Here is a 24048-nt window from a genome sequence, read left to right as displayed (position 1 = left end):
AGACAGGATCTCTCTGTGTTACCCTTGGCTGTCCTGGACTCGCTTTGTAGACCAGGCTGGCCTTGAACTCACAGTGATCTGTCTGCCTCTGACTCCTGAGTGCTGGGATTAAAGGCGTGTGCCACCATGCCTGGCTCAGTACTTTAGCTTTCAACACTCCACCCTGGACAGCCTGTGAAGGGCGTGACCCCTAGAACAAGGCTTTGCCCTGGCACCTGGGCTGTCTGCAGTGTCCACTTTTGACTCTTGCACAACATGTGGGCAAGTCACCTAACTTCTCAGAGATTCTCTCCCCATATGTTTAGAATGCAGATAGTACCTAGTGAGTGTTACTAACTAGCTATTGTATGTGGAAGAGCTTTGATAGTAAGGGGAGATGGACCATAGGCTAAGTGGGTGGGTATTCTGCATTTTTGAAACAGCAATGTGGTCAGCCATATTTATTACTTTAAACCTGCCTGGGTTTAAACATAACATTTTGTTGTGGCTTGGCTGTGGCTTTGAGTGTGCCCCTAAAAAGGTTTGTGTGCTGGTCCCAGGGTGGCAGTGTTGACTTGGAAGCTAGAGGAAAGTGATTAGATTGTTGGGACACCACCCATGGAAGGTGTTGATGTAGACCTTAAGGAACTGTGGTTTCTATGATAGTGGGTAGTTAAAGTAGAATGCACTTGGTTCTTGTTTCTTGTCCCACTGCGACATATTTGTTCTTGCGCATGCTCCCACCATGATTCTGCCCACCTTGTTGTGATGTAGTTAGAAGTCTCTCATCGGAGCTAAGAAGTTACTATCACCATTACTGAGCCTCTCAGTAAATAGACGACTTTTCTGTACAGTTCCTCATCTCTGACATTTCATTGTAGCAGATGAAAACAGATGAATATACACTATGCTACCCCTTTGTAACAGAGGCAGTTAATACTGTGATCTTTCTGAGGCATTGGCACTGTAGAACCTATATAGTAAGTTTGTTTTTCACTTTTTTTTTTATCACGTATTTCTCTGGGGAGGGTTGAGAAGTCACTAAAACCACTACTGAGACAGACTTCTAAACTGACAAGACACCGTCTCAGATTTTAATGGGAGCCAATTTGGGCCCTGACCTCAGGACTTTGCCTCTCAGACAGTGTTGATGTGATCCCAGGCACTTGAGAATTTATGTACCAGTCCAGAGGCCAGCTTTTGACAGAGAAATGAATATTCTGGAACTGAGTTGTGCAGAGGTGGATTTGGTACGCTAAGTCAGGGTTCTGCCCTTGTTCTGATACATGCCAAGTGGAATGTAAAATGAAAGACAGTGTTTTGGGGAAAGAGAGTCCAGCACTGTGAGGGGCCTTCAGCCTGAGGGTAGACTCATCACTGTACACTGTCTTGATGCCAGACCTTAGATGTTACAAACCGGCTATTTAGATCTTGAGCACATCCACGGCGCTCTGCCTAGTCTGTAGTGGAGGGTAGGTTCTGTAGCCAGTTTAAACATCCTTATTAGCCATGTATGGCTGTGGACTGTAAACCCAGAGCACTGGTTTTGTCTCTTAGAACCTAGTAAAATAGAAGTATAGTCGAGTTGTGTTGAATAGGCTTGATATTTCCTTGATTTGGGGGCCTTGGCATATCTGTGAATACCTTGGTCTTTGCCAGTGGAGCCATTTTTTTTTTTTTTAAACCTTTTGACATACTCTGGGGTGGGGAGGTTAGTTTTCCTTGTATTAAACTCCTGGTTTAAGCTTTAATGTTTGGTTGCTTCTTACCTAAGAAGAGCACAAATTATGAAAAAAATTCCCTTTTTTCTCCTGGTGGTTTTTAAAGTGAATGTTTAGAAGCTGCAACCTAGCACTTGCTTTTGAGAGGCTCTGGAGCTGTTATGGCAAATGAAGAGTCTTTTCTTTTTATCACACATTGTCTTAAAAAAATGTTAAGAGGTCATAGCAGAGCTCATACTGGAAGAAGAGGCTAGTTGATGATTTGAACTGTGAATAAATACTAAAATCTAGAAATTGAGAAATATTAAATTAATTTTTAGAACTGTATTTATGTTTAAAAAGCTCAATAGAGACATGAAAAGTAAAAATAGACTCATAAAATTTTTAGAGATGAAAATGATAAAGTTTGAGGTATGATTTATGTAGAGTAGACATCATAATAGAAAATATTAGTGAATTTGAAGACAAAGCAATAGAAATTATCTAAAATTAAAAAGAAGGACTTTTTTTTTTTAATGAAAAGAGTACAGAGTATAGTTCTTGTTCTAGTTAGCTTTAACTGTCTATATGACACAGCCTGTGTCACTAAGAAGGGACAGTTGAGAGATAACTCTGATCAGATTGGCCTATGATAGAGATGGGCCCAGCCCACTGTGGGAGGCTCCATCTCCCTGGCAGGCTGTCCTGAGCTGTATAAGAAAGCTAGGTTGTTTGAGGCTGGGTCTTTTGTTTTTCCACTGAATATACAGGTGAGCTGCCTCATAAGCTTTTGGGGACTCTCCTGTCTGTGCATCTTGTTTCTCCATAGGAGTGCTGGGATTACAGGCAGGTGCTACCACATTTGTTCTGTTCTGGGGCTCTGAACTCAGGATCATGGCAAGGACTTTACCCACTGAACCATCTCTGCAGCCAACATAAACATTTTTGAAGAAATAATGGCTAAACACTTTTTAGTTTTTACAAAACTGTAAACATTCAGTTCTAGGAAGCTCAGTAAAGCTCAAGTACTTTATAGTACAAACTGCTCATAGCCAGTAATAAAGTCTAAGACAGCCAGTAAAAGAGACCCATCTACATGAGCAAACATAAGGGTGAGAACAGGGCTCTGTCAGGAAACATGCAAGTGAGACATGAGTGGCACAGTAGCATAAACAAAAATTGGTAGGAAGTAGCAAATGGCCAACCTTGTATTCCCTTCCTAGTGAAATAGCTCCAAAAGTGAAGATCCAATATAGCATAATGCAGCTAAGAAACCAGTAGTCGTTGGACCATACCACCAAATATATTAAGGAATTATTTTGGGCAGAAGAAAAAGACACTTAGAGGAAGTGTAAATCAACACAAGTGAACATTCAGCACAGAAGAGCCCATCTATATTGCTTAAACTAGAAGAGTAAGTTTCTTTAAGTATAAGCAACTACTTTATAAAAATAATAACTATCTAAGATAGGGCTTATACCCTGTAGGAAAGTAAAATATACACAGGAAACAAATACTAGCTATAGAAGGACAGGGGAAAGTATGCAATTATAAACACTGTTTACAGCATGTGAAGTCGTTTGATGCAGATCATAACAGGTTAAACCAAAAGCAACAAACAGCATTTTTGCTAGTAAGTTAACAGGTGAGAGAATTAAACACTAGCCAAACAGAAGGCAGAAAAAGAGGGGAAAGAAAACAGAACAAAGGGGCCAGGTGTGGTGGCACACACCTTTAATCCCAGCACTTGGGAGGCAGAGGCAGGTGGATCTCTGTGAGTTCTAGGCCAGCCTGATCTACAAAGTGAGTCCAGGACAGCCAAGGCTACACAGAGAAACCCTGTCTCGGAAAACCTAAAAAGAAAAACAAACAAAAACAGAACAAGGGGCATATGGGAGAAATGCAAACTTCAGTAAATGTCACTGTGGGGATTTGTTTGTTTGTTGAGACAGAATTTCCTGAGTAGCCCAGGCTGGCCTCAAATGCATGATCCTCAGCCTGGGATCATGGGCATCTGTCACCATGTCTGGCTAATTGTAAATGTTCCAAACACTAAAACTAAATGAGTATCAGAACGGAGAGTAAAGAAAGTTTGTATGATTTAAATATAATAGAAGTATTTTAAATATAATGATACAATAGATGAAGAGGAAAAGGGATGAGGAATATGTTGTGGTCACAGTAACCAAATGAGAACGGGAGGGGCTAGATTAAAGTCGGCAAAGGCGGTGTCGACGCTAAGAAGTCAATCAATTAAGTGTTACAACAGTTCTGAAGTTTATACACCCAGTAGCAGAGCTTTAAAATGCATGAAGCAAATGTTCTAAGACTTCATGAAAAAGTGGGCAGATGTACAGTTATGCTGGGACTCAGTACCTCCATATCAATAAATGCTAGAGCAGGAAGACAGATCAGTACATCATAAAAAGCAGCCCAGGAACACAGTGTGCTGACTTGTATGGTAACTCACCTAACAACAGAATATATGTTCTCTTCTGCAAAAGACAGCAGTAGCCAGCGACTGTATTTTAGCTTAGAAACAAGTTGTGACACAGTTAGAAGAATCCAACTATGTTCTCTAATCTTATACCAGTGTCCCCAAGACTATCTCCAGGCCACTGATTGCTGGAAGAAATGCCCACGCCTCAGAAGAGCTAGTCATGCTTCCTGTTTGATACACAAAAAGATACGGACTAGAATCAACAAAGGCTGAAGGCATAGAGGGAGGAGATCAGGAAAGAACAGGCTGGAACTTGGAGTTGTCCTTTCCCCCAGAGTCCTGTGAGCAGCCTTCAGTTCTCCAGCAGTGAGTGTGGTGGTGCTCACGAGGCATTGGTATAGACAGCTTGCTATAACAGAAGACAGTCCCGAGATGCACCCACTGTTGCCCATTTGGTTTTCCAGGAAAGTATATTTCATCAGGGAAGGACAGTCTTCAGTTATGTGGAATTGGAAAGCTGGAGGCCTGTTCACAAAGAGTTCAGTCTGCAGTGTATGACAGTGTGGGTTCCGGTCTTGTGTTTGAAAACTAGAGGACTACAGATGTCAAAGCCTGTTCAAGGGTACAGTGGATTTCATCAAAAGTTTGTTTCTACTATTTAAAAAATGTGAAAGAAGAAACAGAGACAGAGAGACGAAGAAGTCATAGACTGGAAATATTTATAAATCACAAATCTGAACACTTGTGTCTAGAATAAAGAAAATTAGCAACCCTGTAAGTGAATAAAAAATTTAACAGACATTTGACTAAAGAAGATGTGTAGATAACAAATGCGCACAGGAGCAGATGGATGGTGACACCAGTGATGATGGAAGTATTACTAAGCACAATGAGACGCCCTTCCCTGCCCTCTGCAAGGATGCTGTTTAAAAATCAGACAGTAAAAAGCCAGTTCTGTGCAGATAGCACCCACATACATTGCTGGACAGATGCAAAATGGTGAAGCTAATTTAGAAAAACAGCATGGCAATTAAAAAAGTTAAAAAGAAACTTGACATGTGATCCAGCCATTCCACCCTAGCTATCTGCTAGAGAATATTAAAAACATTTCTGCACATGAGATCCGCCCATAAGTATTCAGAGCTGCAAACTATTCAACAGACAGATTGGTGAAGTTGTAGTCAGCAAGAGAAAGAAGTAAGCTAGCAAGCCATGGAAAGCCATGGAGGGACCGTCAGTGCGCAGTGCTGCTCTAGAGAAGCCAGACTACGAAGCCTGCGGATCTCATGGCTCGAACTGTATGATGTTCTGAGTCAAGCAAAACCTTAGAGCTTCCCAGGCGTGCTGGAGTGCGCAGTGGGCACTGGACACACAGTGATGGACAATACACGATGTTATACATTTGTCAAATTCTTGGAATGTATAGTTTAAAGAGTAAGCCCTAACACAGCTATGGATATTTATTAATGAAAAACAAGGTCACAAACCAAACCTGTCATTGTGAAGTACTAAAAACATGTAGTTTATCATGGTACAACTTTACCTCAATGAGCCTTTTATTTTTATTTTTTTAGATTTGCTTATTTTATTTCATGTGTATGGGTGTTTTGCCCGCATGTATTTCTGTGCACCGTGTGCATACAGTGCCCACAGAGGGCATCACCCAAAACTGGAGTTACAGATGGTTATGAGCTGCCATGTGGGTCCTGGGAGCTGAACCTGGGTCCTCTGGAAGTGCTCCTAATTACTGAGCCATCCTTCCACCCCTCAGTAAGATCTAAAGACTAGCAAAGGCTCTGGCTAGGCCACTGCTGTGGCAAAGCAGTGGCCTTTGAGCTGACTGCTGGTTGCCTGTAAAGACAAGTGACTCTCACAGCTTTCTACAGCCTAGGGCATTTACAATGTTTGCTGAAAGTGATTTGGGTGAAGCCATTTTTCAAGATGGTGTGCATGAAGTTTTGTTTTTATTTCCTGATGCTTAGTGTGTCTGCTCCCCTCTCTGGGGTGGAGTCCACCTTGAATATTAGTCCCTACCATGATGTATGCTAGCCAGAAGACTAAAGACCCGATATGTGTCTGGTTCAGGGCAAATCGCTTTCTTGGTCATGATAGGTCTCTACTTCTTCAGCCGTGGAAGGGAACTGATCTTTCTGGCCCCTTCCAATTCCAGACTCTCAGGCTTTTAAATGAGATGGAGTGTATGCCTTGTCTTACAGCACTTAAGACCACAGAAATCCTATCCTGAGAATTCTGCCACACCATTCCCCTCTGTGTCTTCTCCCTCTTCCTTTTGGTGGGTAGAAACTGAGTCTGATTTCTCTAAGCCCACTGAAGGTTGTTCACCTTTCAGCCTTTTAGCCTTTCATCCATCTCAGCCCTGAGCTCTACCCTGGCAGAGTTGTTTACCCCATCAATGAGAAAAATGACTCCAGAGAGTGCTCTGGGGTTTCACTGCTCCAGTTACTCCTAAGCTCAACAAAGTGTTGGTGTGAACGAGGTAAGATTTCCCTAGTTTCTAAGAAATGCTCGGAAACTTCCTCTGAGGCATGCCCCAGTTACCTAAAGCTCTCCCACTAGTGGCCACCTCTTAGAACATCCCATATCACCCCAGTAGCACCATGCTGGAGTTGGGGGACAAGGGCCAAGCTTTTAACAGAAAGACATTTGGGCACAGTAGGCTCTAAACTATAGTTGCCAGATTTGCTTATTTTTAAAAATTGTTGAAGCGCTTTGGGCATAGTTGAATGAGGGTCTTTGCATTAATCAGGATCATCCTGGGTCAGGGTCAGTAGGAGATAAGACCTTTGTTGACTATGTGAATCCCAAGGGAGTTGCTGGTGTACTTCCAGTCGAGTCTGAAGCCTGGGAACCCAAAGACCTGGTGGCGTAGGTTTCAGTCTGACAGCCAGTAGGCCCCAGGCCAAGAGCAGCCAGTGCTTCAGTTCAGACAGGAAAAGACCATGCTTTTCTCTCTCCCAGCTAGTGTTCTCTTCCATTCAGATGACTGGATGAGGTCTTCCCACTTAGGAAGGCAACTTGCTTACTCAGTTTACCAGCCCAAGTGTAAATCTCATGCAGCTTCCCTGTACAGAGACACTCAGAATGTTTGCCCAAATGTCATAGCACCTCCTTGCCTTGTCATGCTGGTGTATAGACATGGCCACCATACTCTTCAGGACTGAAAGAGCTCATGGTGAAGGGCCCACTCAAGTTCAAGCTGAATATCAAGGTAAAATGGACTGCATGTATTGTGAGTGGTCCTGTTCCTCTGCAACTTTAGATGTTCCTTCTGAACCTTCATTTTGTATTCCATTTTGTCTTTAAAAGAGAAGACCATCAGGGTGTTGTGTTGCATGCCTTTAATTGAGAAGCAGAAAGAGGCAAGTGGATCTTTGTGAGTTCAAAGCCAGCTTAATCTACTTAGGGAGTTCCAGACCAGCCAGTATTACAAAGCGAGACCTTGTCTCAATAAAAAGAAGGGCAGAGTGGAAGACCTGCCTCTCTGATAGTGTCTTACAGAGCAGACACTTTGTGTCCCTCTTGAGTGATACTGAAAAGTAAGTCCCATGAAAACCAACTTATCCAGTTTCTGTGTATTTGCTTTGCTCTTAGGACTTTGTCTAGAGAAGCTGCCTATTTCGTCCTCTACCAGTAATCTCCATGTGGACCGGGAGCAGGATGTCATCACGTGCTATGAGAAAGCTGGGGACATTGCACTCTTATACCTTCAGGAGATAGAAAGGGTAGGTAAGAGCCACGTGTTTGTTCCAACCTCTATCACCCCACTTCCCATGCATTCAGATCGGATTGTGGGCAGTTGTAGCCTACCACTGCAGAGCCTTTGACTTGTCTGCCTCTGGGTGCAAACTCTGCTTGCCTTCCTGAGTGTTATGGAAAAAATGGCCTTAAGTGTGATGTTTATGAGAAGAAATGGGTCGTTGTCTGTGTGTGGATGTGACAGTGTGGGCAGTCACTCTTGCTCTCCTGGGTTGAGATTCGTGCATCTTTGCATGATCTTCATACCCAGCAGGTCTTCACCTGGGGCTTGGGCAGCTGTACTTTGATAGTATGGCAGAGGCCTGCTGGGGCCGTCACTAGTGTTGGGAGCAGGTTGTGTGTCTTCTGAGACTGTGTGCGGAGGCCCTAGCGGTCAAGTGCTTGAAAGTGGCAACTGACAAGAATATCGTGGAAGCAGAGCCTGAGTGAACAGAGTCCACTGAAGGCTGGATGGGGTCAGAATTGGGCCGGGGGTAGGTGGGCATCTTACCAGTTCAGAAGGCTGTCTGTCTTTCCAGCCTACTCTTTACAAAGTTCCTTCCCTCAGGTTTTCCATCTGTAAAAAGCTTATAAAAACAGTCCTACCTCATGAAGTTCTTGAAAGAATTCTATCAGGTCATGTGGCTAATGACACTTAGTCTAGATCTAGGAACAGTTAGGTTCTTGCTGTCACTGATCTGTAATGGTAGTAACTCCTAAGTTCTTCCGCAGCAGTTCCCCAGGGGCTAGCAACCAGGGTTGTTACCTCAGCCCTCGCAGGTCCACATAAGCTCCTGTGGGGTTGTTTGAGGCGGTAACCAGTCTTGCGAGACGTGAACACGACGAGAAGGTGTGCATTCCCTGGAGTGTCTAGGCCTTGGTTTTCCATAATGACTGCAAGACAAAGAGGGGCTACCTGAGCCTTGCTAGCTGCTGTGCATTTGTTGTTGTTGTTGTGTTTCGTTCTTTCCTTGGCCTCCCCTGCCCCCCCCCCCACTTCTTTCTTTCTAACGTGTAGGTGGGAAGTGGTTCTTACATAAACCATTTCAGAGTGTGTTGGTGGCTTGTAGCGAGATTCAGGATTGTCTTTGACAGGGAAAGCTGATTGAGAATTGCAAACTGAAGAGTGGATGGGAACTGTGGGGAATCATTTGAGCTAGCCTTAACTAGCCATGGCTATAGGACAAAGTGTTTGGGGTTTTGGTTGATGTCTGCCCCTCTGGGTTCTATGATGAGTGAATTTTGTTGTTGTCACTGTTCAGAGTTGCTATAGTGATCTATAGTCAGAGAAATAATCGTGCAGGCTCATTTTGAAACCTGCCTCCCCCTGCCTGCCTGTCATGGCTGGCACATGCCTGGTTGCACTCAGTTCATCCTAGCTGAGCTTTGCTTCTGACCATACATCAGTGGTCTTTATTTCTCAGCTTACCATTCAGTTGTCCACTTTGGAGCTGTCCTTCCCTGACAAGGGCAAAGAGGTTCACCTGTCACATGTGTGCAGGGATCTAGGACGTGGCAGATGGGATCTGTGGCCTGTTTGTGATCATTCGAGAGACCTCCCTTCCTCCCTTCTTCCCTGTTTTCCTCCTTTTTTAGTTTTGGGGATATAGTGACCATAGGAGTTATATTTTGAAAAGAAAATTAGGGCCAGAGCACCCAGTAAGTTTGGTCAACACTATTAGAAATGAACTCTTTCCTGATACCTAGGCCAGTGCTCACTCATTCAGCCTCCAGGCCACTGCATGGTCACAGTGAACTGTCACCCTCCCACCATCCACACACCCTTCCCGTGCAAAGTGCTCCACAGGTCCTAGACTACCAGAACCTTCTCCGGCCTACAGCTGAATCTCCTCCTTTCTACATGTCTCCTTCTGGCTGACTTGTCAGCATGTGTTTCCTTCATGGAAGCTTTGGACCTGCGCAGACTGCACCGAGGAGAGGTTGAATGAGCCAACATCTGTTTTGGCCGCAATCGGTGCTCAGTGGGATCAGACGTCCCGCAGCAGTTATGTTGGTCCGTCTGGGACTGGGAAGATGGGCTGAGTGGAAGTATAGGAGTCGTAGGCCTTATTTGTTTTTAAATTTTGATCTCAGTTGATTTGATTTTGAACTTTTAAAGAATTATGCTGAAGTGAAAACAGAAATTGGCTCTGAAGCGGGTAAAAGCCCTGGCAAGCCTGGGGCAAATAGAATCTGTTTTTCCCTTGCTGTCGCTGTCACGGACAGAGGCAGTGTGCAGTGGCTTCTCTTGCCCTCCCGCTATGCTTAGGTGAGGAAGCTGTGTTTGCTGCTGTCGCTGTCATGGACAGAGGCAGTGTGCAGTGGCTTCTCTTGCCCTCCCGCTATGCTTAGGTGAGGAAGCTGTGTTTGCTGCTCTCGCTGTCACGGACAGAGGCAGTGTGCAGTGGCTTCTCTTGCCCTCCCGCTATGCTTAGATGAGGAAGCTGTGTTTGCTGCTCTCGCGGTCACGGACAGAGGCAGTGTGCAGTGGCTTCTCTTGCCCTCCTGCTATGCTTAGGTGAGGAAGCTGTGTTTGCTGCTGTCGCTGTCACGGACAGAGGCAGTGTGCAGTGGCTTCTCTTGCCCTCCTGCTATGCTTAGGTGAGGAAGCTGTGTTTGCCAGGATTTGTTGGCACTTATTTATCACTGTTGCCTCGTAAGTTCATTCATTAGCAAAAATAGTTATGGGAGAACTTTTGAGGTTCCTAATTGTAGTGTGTGACTAACGTTTTTCCAAATCTGAGGCCCCGACATTCTCTGAATCTGCCTTTAATCTTTTTGATCACCCATGGAAGTGCTGGGCAGAAGGGCAGTGGATGGCCTTTCAGAAAGGGGGAAATTTCATGCTTGCCCTTGAGTCTGCTTAAACCATGAGGGGCAGCAGAGCAGTGAAGATAGGGAAGTGAGTTGGGGCTGGAATCCTATTCAAGACGTTGCTTAGCTGAAACTTTATGGCATGTCACTTAGCTTCCCTGTGTCCAGGAGCCTCGCCTGTAAATACCCAACATAACTGCTGTATAGTTAACGTGATGGGCGGCCAGCTTGTGTATTTCTCAGTGCATTGTTAGAACACAGCAAATGTTAGCTTAGTGTTCATTACAACCGGTAAAGTTCCAGGTGTTCAGATGAAAATCTGCTGTATTACAAGCACATTGTCTTATTAGGAATGTAGAGACAAGTGTACTAAGTAGCCTTTCAGGGTCATGTGATTGCCCTGGCTGTACTGAAACCTGCTCTTCCTGTTTTTGGGTTCTGGATTGTCCTGTACAGCCAGACGGACTTTGGCCTGCTCATTTATTTCTTGTGCTTCAGCTTTCTGTTGTCAAAGCAGAACTAGTGGGAGTTGAGAGAGTAGCGTTACAGAGCTGCTTGCATGCCAGGTAGCAAGCTGGGTGCTGGCTCACTGCTCCCCCTTGTTTCAAATGTGAAGACAGGGTCGAAAGAGATGAGTCAATGAAAGCCATGTGTTAAATGTTTGTTTAAAGTTGTCCTTGTCAAATTAGGGACATAGAGACATGGACTAATGATGTTCTCTGATAGTTTGTTTTCTGAAAGAGACTAAAGCACAGCAAATACTGTATGGGCAAAATAATTTGATTAGACAAATCAAATCGGGGCAGATAGCATTAACAGTGATGCACAGTGGCTTTGATTAGTTTATATTCAGATAGTGGCAGCATGCCAACAGTAAATAAAGTTTTCTGCCCTGTAAGGTATTTATGGTAGTGCAGTGATATGGATAAAGATGACCTCATCCGTGCTGTCATAGCCTGAGCCCTGTGTTTGGCACATGAAGTCATTCCGTCTCCTGGCTCTGCACAGAGCGCCTGGGCAGCTGGTGTGGCGTTGGAGAGCAGGAGCAGCGCCAGGGTGGAGCTCTGCCCTCTGCTGACAGCTGAGTTCTTCACACACAGTTTTGGAAAAGAAGCTAACGCTAAACTGCAGGGCATCTGTAACTACTTATGGGCCACTTTACTGCTAAAGCGCCAAGAAAAAAAACACCAGGTCCCCGAGTGTTCCAGAGCCCAACCCAGATTCCTTCTTTTCAATGAGCCGCTCAGGGACTGCAGGTCATGGCCTGAGCTTACGATGTCTGCCATGCAAGGGAAGCTGAGTGGCACAACTGAGTGACGGTCAGATTAAGGTCACGGTGTGTCTTGAATCCAAGCTAGGTGCTGCTGCTGAGAGAGGCAGGGCTGGAGTTGAGGGCCAAGCCACTGCACTTGTGGCTTTCAAATGTGAGACAGTCAAGAGACAATGTCTTGCTCTCAGTTTCTGCCACTTTACTCCAGAGCACAGGCTAGTTATGAACACGTCCTCATAGGAATGACTAGAGATGGCTGGCTAGCCTCTGCTCCGGCACGTCTGATTTTGAGCCTGGCTTCTGCCTGCCTGGACCTGAATTCTACATTTTTAGAACTCTAGAAAAATGTGGTGACCAGAGAGCAGCAGTCACTTGTGCTCATTTTGTGCATTGCTGGAATGCCTTTGTCCTTACAACAGAAAAGCATTTTCTACCTGCTTTGTACTCACGATACATTATATTTTATGTTATTTTCATGGTTATGTGTTATTCCAGTGATACCTTGTTATTGGGTCTAACTTGGCAACCTCCTTCAAGCAACTTTTCCCTTCCTTTATGTACATTACTTCCTAGGGGCAAATTGCCCAGAAGTGGGGATATTTTTACCACTCTTTGTTCCCATGTACTGGGGCCACTAGTCAGTACTCACACCTATCAACTTTGGCAGTTCAGGACACTAGATATTGCTTCACATCTTGGCAAAGTGTTATAAAATAATTTTCTAGGCGAACATAGTATCTTGCATGCCTAGTTTACATTTTTCAATTATTAATGGGATTGACTTTCCCCCATATTTGCTTAATAGTTATTATTTTAAAGAATAATGTCAATGAGGTAGGACAGTGAGACAGCTCAGTGGGAAAAGACACTTGCTGCCAAGCAAAAGACCTGAGTTCAATCACTAGGACTCACACGCTAGGAAAGAGTCAACTCCTGCAAATCATCCTCTTAACTTACACATTTGCTCGCAGAAGTTGCAAGCCCCCTACACACAATAAGTGAATAAACGTAATAATTTTAAAGGATAGTGTTGCTGAGGTGTGATTTACACAGCGCATAATTCACTCATTTAAATTGTATAATTCTGTATAGCTTTTCTATTTACCTGCTTATTTACGTAGATGAGATAGGATATCGCCAGGCACACACTAGTGTGCCTACCCATCAACACTTTTGATTATATTTAGAGCTGTAAGAGCATCTCCAGAAGTTAATTGCAGGGTATTTTCATCAGCCTTAAAGGAAGCCTTGTTCCTGCCTGTAGTCACTTCCCGTTCTATCCCTTGTGACAGCACTGGACTCTTGCTAACCTGTCTGCTTCTGTGAATGTGCATGTTCTGAACATTTCATATAAAGTCACATAATCCGTGATCTATGGCGACTGGCTTCTTTGACTTAGCAAATGTTTTCAAGCTCTGTTTGGTGTAGCATGCACTGGTACTTTTTACTGTTATATAATCTTTTATTGTGTTTACTGTATTTTGTTTCCGCAATTTTTTTGTTTGTTTTTAGTTATGTGTCTGTGTGTGGGTTCCTGTGAAGGCCAGAAGAGAGCGTAAGATCTGGAGCTGAAGTTACAGATGATTGTGAGCCACCAGACATGAGCGCTGGGAAGCAAACCTGGGTCCTCTGTGAGAGCAGTACTCACTCTTAACCACTGATTAAACTTGAATGTTGGAATGACCCCCATCTAGGATTTCAAACGTTTTCCACTCTTCCATATTTAAAAAGAATTAACTCCCAAATCAAGATTAGAGTTCAGTTTGATATAGAAGATATGATTACAATTTTTGTTGCAGTTTTCAGTACCTCTCTGTGGTGGGTTGAATGAGAATGGCCTCCACAAGCTCATGGATTTAAATACCTGGTCACCAGGGCGTGGACTGTTTGGAGGATCAGGAGGTGTGGCTTTGTTGGAGGAAGTGTGTCACTGGAGGTAGGCTTTGAGGTTTCAGAAACCCCATTCCAAGCCAGGTGGCTCGCTCTTCCTGCTGCCTGTGGATTCAGAGATAGAACTCTCAACCCCCTTTCCAGCGCCATGTCTGCCTGCATCTCTCCATATGGTATCTCCCTGCTATAATGGCAGCGGACTAAGCCTCGGAAACTGTAAGCTAGCCTCATTTAAATGCTTTTCGTTATAAGAGTTGCTGTGGTCACGGTGTCTCTTCACACCAATAAACACTGACTAAGAAGTTGGTACCAGGGAGTAGAGCATTGCTGTGGCAGGCCTGATCATGCTGTTCCTTGGCACAATGTAGACCTTCGGATTTTGGGCCAGGGTAGCAATTGCATACCTTAAGTGGTGCTTTATGGGCCTTACTATTAGGAGCACGGGAGACAGAGCTGCTGAGAGCAGAGTGGATTCTGATGGCCTAGCTCAGGCGGTTTCAGAGGAGAAGAATATTATTAGTGAGTGGCCTACGGACCATGCTGGGATGCTTTGGTGAAGAGCATGACTGCTTTCTGCCCTTGTCCAAAAACATCTGCCTGATGCTAAAGTGAAGAGTTTTTAATTAATGTCATTGGCAAAGGAGATTTCTTTCTTCTTTAATATTTGTTTGTTTGTTGTTTATTATGTATAAAGTACTCTATCTGCATGTGCACCTGTAGGTAGAAGAGGACATCAGATCACATTACAGATGGTTGTGAGCCACCATGTGGTTGCTAGGAATTGAACTCAGGACCTCTGTAAGAGCAGACAGTGCTCTTAACCTCTGAGCCACCTCTCCAGCCTCGAAAATTTATTTTTTAATTACTTCTGCTTGATATGTTATTAGGAATTTTTCCCAGTGTGTGGGACATCTAGATTGGAATTTTTTTGTCAGACGGTGCAGTTGTATACGCATAAAGTCCACACACACAAGTCTGCTGAAACTAATAAACTCAGCAGGGTTAGTTACTAATAAAGATTAGTACATAAAGTCTTGTGTTTCTGCTAACAAAGAATGGCACTAAAATTAAAATTAGAGCATGTCCATTAATATCAGAAGCTTAAAATCCATAGGAATACATGTAACAAAAACATGTGAACGAGAAGTTAAAAAAAGAGCCAGGCATGGTGGTGCACGCCTATAATCCCAGTATTCAGGGAGGCAGAGGCAAGTGGATCACTGTGAGTTCAAGGCCAGCCTGGTCTACAAAGCATGTCCAGGACTGCCAAGACTACACAAAGAAATGTGTCTCCAAAAGAAAACAAAAGCAAAAAGTTGAATAAAAGAAAGTGTTAAATAGAAGGACACTCCTTAGTAAGCAAAAGATATCCCATGCTTGTGGGTTGAAGTACGTATCTGTTAAAATGCTAGTGTTCTGGAAACTGATTCACACAGTTGACTCAATAACTATCAAAATATGGTCTCCAATTTTGAAGAAAAAAAATCAACAAACTGGCTCAGAAATTGTGTGACATTTCAGGGGAGCCAGAATAGCCAAAACAAGTCTTGACATAAATGAACCCAGTTGAAAGACTCATACCTCAAAACTTTCCACAAAGCTACAGTAATCAGCACTCTGCACAGCACTGGGCCAGCTTGGTGGTAAAGCTGTTGCCCAGTGTAGACGAATGCCTGATTTCAGTCTTTAGCACCAAAACCAAGCCAAACCAACAAAGGATATCCAACTATCTATCTATCAGTCTATCATCTCTCTGTCTGTCTGTCTGTCTATTTATTTATCTATCTCAATCAGATATATTTACATAGCAATATAAAAATGGTAACCTGAGTGAGAATATTAAATCTAAAAATTAATAATGTAATAAAAACAGATGAAGGAAAAGTCAGACTAGAAAGCATGGGTGTACTAATCTCACTATCTGTATCATGTGTCATTACTTATCATATAAAGCTGAAATATGTAGGTAAAAAAAATGATCTCCCCTTTACCCTTATAGGTATATAGTATTTATACACATATGCTAATGTACCTATAAATACCATAAACTTAGTATTTAACTTTAAGGAGACTTTTAATGAATTACGTGAACAAAATTATTTTTCTGGCTCTGGAAATATAGTTTGGTGGTCGAGGCTTGCCTGGCATATGTAAGAACTGAGCTTGATCCCTACTACCAGGAAAGATTTTCTGATTGCATGATTATTTCGATTACACTTTAATTACTTTTGTCAAGATTAACTAAATGATGTGTAATGGCTTAAATTCAAAGCTAGAATTTGTAAGATGGCCTCATTTTTGTAAAATAATTTTGTCTCTGCTTAATACATATGTGCACAGAGATGTCTAGATTGTTATCCAGCAGATGTTATGTGGGTGATTACTTTGTGGCAGAATTGTGAGGTGGCTTTAATTCCCTTTGGACTGTACTGAATTATTTTTACTTTTGAATAATACACTATTTCAAAAGTAAAGGCCGTTGTCGAAAGAACATGAAGAGTGCTTTGGAAAGTTTCAGTGTTGGACCTCTAAATTGCACAGTTGCTAAATGATTCTGGAAACCAGAAAAAGACCTGGATTAGAAATTAAATTGGGGAGCTGGTCACATGCCAGTGAGTTTTGAAGCTCATAGAAATGGATGCTGTCATCTCAAGATAGACATAGGAGAGAATGGGAAAGAACCTAAGATGTGACTTTGTGTCTCTGACACCTGACATACTCGAGAAGGGGGGGGGGGGAGGAGAGGAAGAGGAGGAGGAGGAAGAAGAGCTTCCAGTGGAGTGGAGATTCCTGTCCCTCTGGGAAGGAAACTACAGAGCCAGAAAAGTGTGATGAGGTGCTGGGATGCAGTGTAGATTTGACCACCCGGATTTCATTCTCCCAGCGGTGGGCACACTATGTGATGTGTTCTTTCCTTTGTGTCCAAAGAAAAGTTTATATGTTTGAGAGCCAGCAATTGCTTCACTTATCCTTGGAGAGATTTCAAAACCTTTAGGATATTTGGCTTTGGGTCTTTTAAGAAGCCGCTTACTTGCAGAAAATGTGAGCACTGTGTTTGCATGTGTGGTTTTAAAATGTGCCATGCACGGGCCTGCTACTCTCTGAGAAATGCTTTGTTTGACTACTGAGTTTAAAGAGTTGCTGATATGTGTTTACACTTCGCTCCAAACTCAGCTTGCAAGTCTTTCACCTGAGGAGTTGGCAGTTTTTTCTGTTCTGTTCATTTCAGAACTAGAGATTTAAATCTTTTTAACCTGGTTATCCATGGCACAGGCCACACTTAGGGAGAGAGAATTATTTCCTCAACTCTTTGAGGATAGATAAGTTCCACTCAGCCTCCTGGCTTGGGCCTTGCAGCCTGGTGAGTTTGTCTTCTGGTGAATTCCAGAGTTAGTGCCAGTTGTGTGTCTTGTTGAACCTTGGTGGAGGAATAAGTCTACCTGCCTGACCAGAGCCATTGGTAGACAGTGACTTTATGCTCTTTGCTGGGACCTGATTCTGCTTCACTCAGCCACCCTGGCAGCGTCTTGGCATTTAGCAGAGACTCCATGTTTGATGATTCTGCTGGCACCACGCCCTGAGCTCTCAGAGTCCGCATGCTACACAGGCTGCCCAGATGCCCCATGGCAGAAGTCATCCTCTGCTGCTAATGCTTGATCTCAGGAAGTTGGTTGTTCAAGTCTTACCCTGTGTTTGGAGCTAGGATTTGAAGGAAGTAGGCACTGATCTGTATTGATGAGTTTTCCAATTCTCTCCCCTTCTAGGTAATCCTAACTAATATTCAGAACAGAAGCCCTAAGCCTGGCCCTGCTCCCCACGATCAAGAACTAGGTTTTTTCCTAGAAACAGGACTTCAGAGAGCCCATGTCCTCTATTTCAAAAATGGGTAAGCTTTCTTTGTTGTTGTTGCTTTAAATTCACTTCCTAAGAAGGAAAATAGTCCTTTAATATGCCGTCTCTGGCTCAGCTGTTAGAATAAGGCAATTTTAAATATGAGTTACAGAACTAGGGAGATGGCTCAGCCGGTAAAGTGCTTGCCCCACAAGCAGGAGAACCCAAATCTACATACAAACCAGGCATGACAGACTTGACTGTACCCCCAGTGCTGGGGAGTGAGACAAGTGTATGCCAGGGGCTAGCTGGCCAGCTGGTCCAGCCACACACATACTTGAGCATGTGCGCATGCGCGCGCACACACACACACACACACACACACACTGTTTTCTATAATTGGAATGTTTTATAAAAAGAATGAACATTAGTTCTTTTTGTGTCCTCTCTTGACTTCCTGTGAAGTTTGAAGTGGGAGAGGACGGAAGAGGACATGTGGGTGAACTCCAAATAGGGAGCTCCAAGACAGGGCTAGTGGCACTGGTAGAGCCATGTCTGGGATGCCCATTTTCCATATGAATGACACAGCTTCTCTACTTTTTCAAGGGAACCCCAGCACCCAGAATCCCTTTCAATAACTGAACAGTTAGAAAACTGAATTTTCCAAGCCTAAGAGTTTATGCACATGGGCATGACTATCAGGCCTTTTCTCCTCGGCCTGCTTTTGGGGGTTAGGAGAAGGGTTGCGGAGCACGGGCGGCTGGGGCGGCTCTCTAAGGCACTGCCATCTGTTTTCCTGTCTTGTTCTTGGGAGAAGTGTGCTGATTCTGTTCTACTTCATTTCAGTTGTTCTTGTTTTGACATTGTGCTGCAGGATAGATGTGCATGCAGACCAACAGTAGGTATCTGGTTTCTCTGTAGCCCTCCTAGGCTTTGCGTAGGAGCCCCTAGAGCCTGTCCCCTTCCCCTAGGGGCAGTAGTCCAGTAGTGCTTTCAATGACAGAAGGGTCACAAGTCCCCACTTCTGACACAGTGAACATTGGAGCTGCTGTCTCTTCATCCTCAAGAGCTTTAAACCTTGAAGTGTAGCTCTCAGAAGGGGTAGCTCACTGCTGCACGCACACATTTTGTGTTTGTTGATACAATGAATTCTTGATTCTAAATCTTATTAAACTCTTTGAGAAGAAAGGCCCACTTTGCTCCAACGTTCACTGGGTCAGCTCAGCATGGCCACCACAGACCACAACAACATCCCAAGCTTTGGGTAGCTGGGGGCTTTGGCATAAAGAGGCTCTCCCATCTGACCTCATCTGCACTGACTGAGATCTGAGCAATGACGCATGTCGCTACCCTGACTATTGTCTCTGCTTCTGTAAATGGAAGGAGCGGAAGGAGACGGGTGTTTTTCTAGCCATGCCTTTATTTCCCTCTTCACAATACATGGTGCCCATCACAGAGAAGCCCCAACCCTTGCCTTCTCTGTATAGCCTGCGGGGGTGGGGGTGCTGATATGGAAATCTAGAGGGAGAAATCACTTCCCTTGGGGATCCCAGGGGCCCAGTCAGTACCTCCTACAGGAAACACCTCTGTGAGAGTGACCAGGGTGGGCTGGACAGATCATTTCGATTGGTGAAGCCTGTTTTGCGGGAGGTGGGTTGGGGGCAGAGCTGTTGGGCTCAGACCTCATCCTCAGGAACGCTGGTCACCCACTGGGTTCAACTTCTGATGCCCTTACCAGAGTTTGAGGAAGTGCCCTTTGACAGCCCCTGGGCCTGCTTACCTTTGAAGCCTTTCTTCTTTTCCTCTTTCCTTATGTTCTTATGCTGCTCTGTCCTCTACAGACCAGGTGCTCCAGGATTCCTCCCATCTGCAGGGTTCCGAGTCTGGGCTTGGCCACACTTGTGGGAGCTACTAAGTTTGTGGAGGTGGGAGTCCATGTTGAGGCCTCAAAAGGTTTCCAGACATTCCAAGTGCCCTAGGGTGCCTGACTCAGATTGGTGGGTTTCTCAGGATCCTGGGGTCACTCATAGGGGATCAGCTGTGACTGGACATTGCACAGCATGGAGGAGCTGCTAGCTTACGCTCCAGGACTTCCCACAGTCTATCTTTTGGTGTACTGCTTTTTATCAGCTCTCTATTTTTTTTTTTTCCTGCATGGATAAACAGAGTAATTTTCAGTGGTAAGAAAATGCAATATAGATGAGTTTGGTAATAAGAGGTAAGAAGGGATAAAACATCTTAGAAACATACTCACATCCAGACTTAGCATTTGGCTTATTCTTACATACTTGCTGAGTTACAGGAATGAATCTTGCTTTTGTAACTCCCCATCTTTCCAGGAGTGACTACCAAACTAATGGCCTTGAGTGTCTTCTGGAGATCCTGAGGCCTGGATCTGTTCCTGGCCCTATGGTGTCTAATGCTGCCCATCTGCCTTGACTTTGTTCACGGCCCCTCACACCACGGTTCCACTTACCTCCACTGCCACCCTGTGAGCCTCCTTCCTCCTTCCCCGCCCTTTTGGTGGTGTTTTTCTTCCCCTTCCTTCCCCCTGGTCACCTTCCAGGCCTCTATCGCTTCCAGCCTTCATGTCCCAGGGTTCAACTGGGTCTAACCCCATCAAAACATCACTTGCCTGCCCGCCCTCCTGTCTATTTCAGCTGATTTAGCAGCTAAAAGTGTGAGGAGATTTAGGCTAAGTCTGTTGAAGTGATGACTCATAGAGAAGCGGGCATCTTTTGGTTGCTGAGCTCCATAGGTCCGGGCTTGGAGCTGGCCATTCATCTGCAGTGGCTGTTCTGGGCAGGTCACTTCTCACTGACAGCACTATTGGTGTTTCTGGGGAAGCAGCTAGGGCTACTCTAGGAGAGCAGAGTCCTCACTAGACACCGCAGCCAGTGACAGAGAATGGTCTCGTCTTGTCAGCCTTCCTAGGAGGAGAGAACTATTTCTCCCCTGTTTGAGTCACTACACAGAGCTAGAATCAGTGAGAACTTGGCTTGGTGGGCAGTGGGGTGGAGCGCCAGTCCTTTGCTACATTTTGCTTCAGGGTATTCAACCATCTGTTGTAAACCAGAGCAGCAAAGGGCATTTTGGGTAACTTTGCTTTTGTTTGTTAGCCATGTCTGGTGATCTGGGTGCCCCTCCCCTTCTGAGTTGGTCTTAAGCAGGGAGGGTTGAGGTGAAAAGGCCTGTTAGACTGCACCATCAGCTCAGGTGCAGCAGTCTGCATGGGAGGCCCTATTCAAGGAAAACAGCATGGATGAAGCAGATTTAGGGCTCCCTTGAGGTGCTTACAAGTTACGCAAGAGCTTTGGGAGTTCTGTTGTTACAGGAAACAAACAGACCATTCATCTCTATTAAGCACGGGCTTCAGAGTGGTCCAGTGCTCTCACATAATCTTGTTGACCTTTGCAAAGTATTTAGCTCAGCTGAGTGTCGCCTAGACATAGAAGGCAGAAAAAGGGGCATCAAGGCTATACGGGGTGGGGATAAGGAGAGAATCAGATTAGGGAAAAGGGATATCGGAAGTTTGGTTTTGAACCTGCTCTCTTTGATATGCGCCCTGATGGGCAGCATCAACCAGGAAGGTGGTCAGGCAGCAGGACCTAAACTGAGTAGTAAAGCCTGAGTTTTGACATGTTGGTAATTGAAGCCAGAGAGAGTAAAATCAACGAGAGCAGAGGTGACTAGAGAAGTGCGGTCCAGGAGCCAGCTTGGGGACCTGCTAGATGTGGGAATAGGGAAAAGAGCAGAGCTGGAAGAGAGGCCAACAAGGCGGGAGGAAGCTGGAGCCTGTCCTCTGTGAGAGCCGCAGAAGAGTCACCTGCCAAGAGGTACCGAGCACTTAGGAAGGAACAGCAAAGGCTGAGCACTGCCTTAGCTAACAGTGCTGTGACCTTGAAAAGGGGAGGTGGAGGGCAAGAGCAGGAGCCCAGCTGGAGAGAACCAGGAGCAAATGCTGCAGGAGGAAGTCACCTCACACAGTAAGCCTCTCTACCACCCCTGCCCCCCAGCACAGTTCCCTTAACACTTGTTTTCTCCATGTAGAAGTCCTGCTGCCCAGGTGGGTGGTAAAGAGAGGTGGGAGATCCAGTGCCCGGTGTGCCAGTTACCATTCTGCTGCAGTGATAAAGCACCGTAGGCAGGAGCAACTTAGAGAAGGAAGGGTTGATTTGTGCTAATGTTTCCAGAGGGAAAGTCCATGGCATAAGGGGAGACACAGCAGCAGGTAACTGGAGCAGGAAGCTGAGAGACCGCACCTTCACCCCTAAACACTAAGCAGAGAGGGGGAACCGGAAGTGGCATGGGCTTGTAAACTTTGAAAGTCCAACATCAATGACATGCTTTGTCCAGCAGGTTCCGTGACCTCCACAGACAGCACCACCAGCGGGGGTGGGGGGGGCAAGCGTTCAAACACATGAGCCTCTGAGGGACAGTTCTTGCTTAAGGAGCAGGTTTAGAGAAGCTGTTAATCATGAAAGTGGAGTGCTGGGAAGATATGAGGACAGGGTGGCTCTTTGGCAAGAGGCTAGTGCCAACAGATCCATGTCCCCCATTTCAGTTGGACCTGGCTTGCTTTATGTGGCTTTGTGGCTACAGGCCCTGTCTTATTTCCACATGGACCTCACTGGGAAGTGGGGGCGAGGACAGGGGAGGAGTCTGTCTGAATCTTGAACAGCTTCAGAAGGTAGTTTCTGGTAGAGTAGAAGGTAGGTAGGACTTGCTTCCTGTATCTGCCAGCCGTGGCTGCCCTGGGGATGCCATATGTCACTCAGGCACTCACCTATCTGGAAGGCTTGGCTGATGATGGAACTAATGGCTTGAGAAGTCCCAGAACTGTGACAGCAGCACCCCACTGCTCTTTATGACTGTGTCCAAATGAGTCTGTCTCCCCACCTCCACCCCCAACCCAAATTCAGACATCTGCTGAGACCACACTGGATGGCTCTCTGGTGCCAAGCCCTGTTCCTGGTGTGCAGGTCAGGCTCATCTGCTGCTTTGTGGAGCCTGCACATTTCCAGAGGTTCATATAGCTGACTGATGGCAAACCAGACTTGCCCTCCTGCTCTGACACCAGGCATAACTCTCCCCAACCAGACTGTAATATCCATGCCAAGTAGGTGCTCTCTTCTCTGAAAGCGTGGACTTTTTGCCCTGAAAATTAGAGACATCCAAAGCACTATAGATGTAGCTATTTATGTACTAAAAAGAACCATCTGTTTTGTTTAAATGTGGCCTTGGGTCAGCTTCATCCCTCATGCCATCAAAACTTTATTATGGAAACAAAAATCCTTATCAGTTTTAATTGTGAAACTCCAAATCCACTCTTCATTGTGATGAAATATGGCCACAGGTACTTTCTTTCAGTTCTTCAGAAATACTCACACTTAACTGCAAGTGTGGCTGAATACTGTACCTCTAGAAAGCACTATTAGTGCTGCCCAAGCTGGGGACAGCCGGAAGGATAGCATAGGCCACCATAGGCTTCCAGGGTAGGGAGGGCCTGAGCTAACTGGTAATTTAATCACATCTCATAAAGATTCTCTCCAGGGCTGGTCTGCCCAGCAGTACACTGCCTCCTGTCTGTCATTAAACAACAAGAATTGCTTGGAAGGTGACCTGCTATAGGATGTGTGTAGGGTGTTTTTAGTTTTAATAGGGCATGGGTGCGCTCTCTCTCTTTCTCTCTCTCTCTCTCTCTCTCTCTCTCTCTCTCTCTCTCTCTCTCTCTCTCTCTCTCTGTGTGTTAGTTTTAAGAGAGCAGTGGGCTGTGTGTGTACATGTATGTATGTGGGGGGGTGTGTGCTTGTTCATTCACTTGCTTATTCATCCAGATAGCAAATGGTCCCTGTGGAATTTTTATTCCATGAAGAAAAAAATAAATAAGTACTTTGTTGCTGTTATAAAACACCATGACAAAAGGCAGCTTAAGGAAGACTTTATTTTGGCTTTCTGTTCCAGAGAGCTAGAGTCCATAATGCTCAGGAAGCCATGGTGGCAAGAGCAGGAAGCTGAGAAATCATATCTCAGCCACACACAGGAAGTAGAGAGTGCAAACAAGAAGTTGGATGAGGCTATAATCCCTCAAAAGCCACCTGTAGTGACATACTTCCTCAGGCATTGTGGCACTCCCCATATGGTGCTGCCAGCGGGGCACAGTGTGTTCAGGGACACGAGTCTGTGGAGGACATTCTCACTTACAGTGCCACACGATCAAAGGCTGTCCTGGACTCCAGCAAAGGGAACATGTTTTCTGGGATCTTTGATCTTTGGCTCTCTACCTAGTCTCTGAGCTTGGAGGATGTTTATGATAATGCTGGCACTGGTTTTTTGGTTTTGGTAGGTTTTTATTTTTTTCCCAAGAC

The 24048-nt window shown here is 45.0% G+C and overlaps 1 protein-coding gene across 3 annotated transcripts in view; it reads left to right on the top strand.

Moving 5' to 3' along the window:
* The window catches only part of Ttc7b (tetratricopeptide repeat domain 7B), a 202803-nt gene that overhangs the window by 46682 nt on the left and 132073 nt on the right, over positions 1-24048 (top strand). For all 3 annotated transcript variants that reach the window (XM_051150510.1, XM_051150505.1, XM_051150500.1), the window contains exons 4-5: positions 7732-7862; positions 17614-17735. In XM_051150510.1, the coding sequence (XP_051006467.1) occupies positions 7732-7862; positions 17614-17735 (253 nt within the window). The remainder of the gene's footprint in view (positions 1-7731; positions 7863-17613; positions 17736-24048) is intronic.

Source organism: Acomys russatus, chromosome 1 (genome assembly GCF_903995435.1).
Source record: "Acomys russatus chromosome 1, mAcoRus1.1, whole genome shotgun sequence".
Taxonomy (NCBI): domain Eukaryota; kingdom Metazoa; phylum Chordata; class Mammalia; order Rodentia; family Muridae; genus Acomys; species Acomys russatus.
This window is presented reverse-complemented; position numbering and strand designations above follow the sequence as displayed.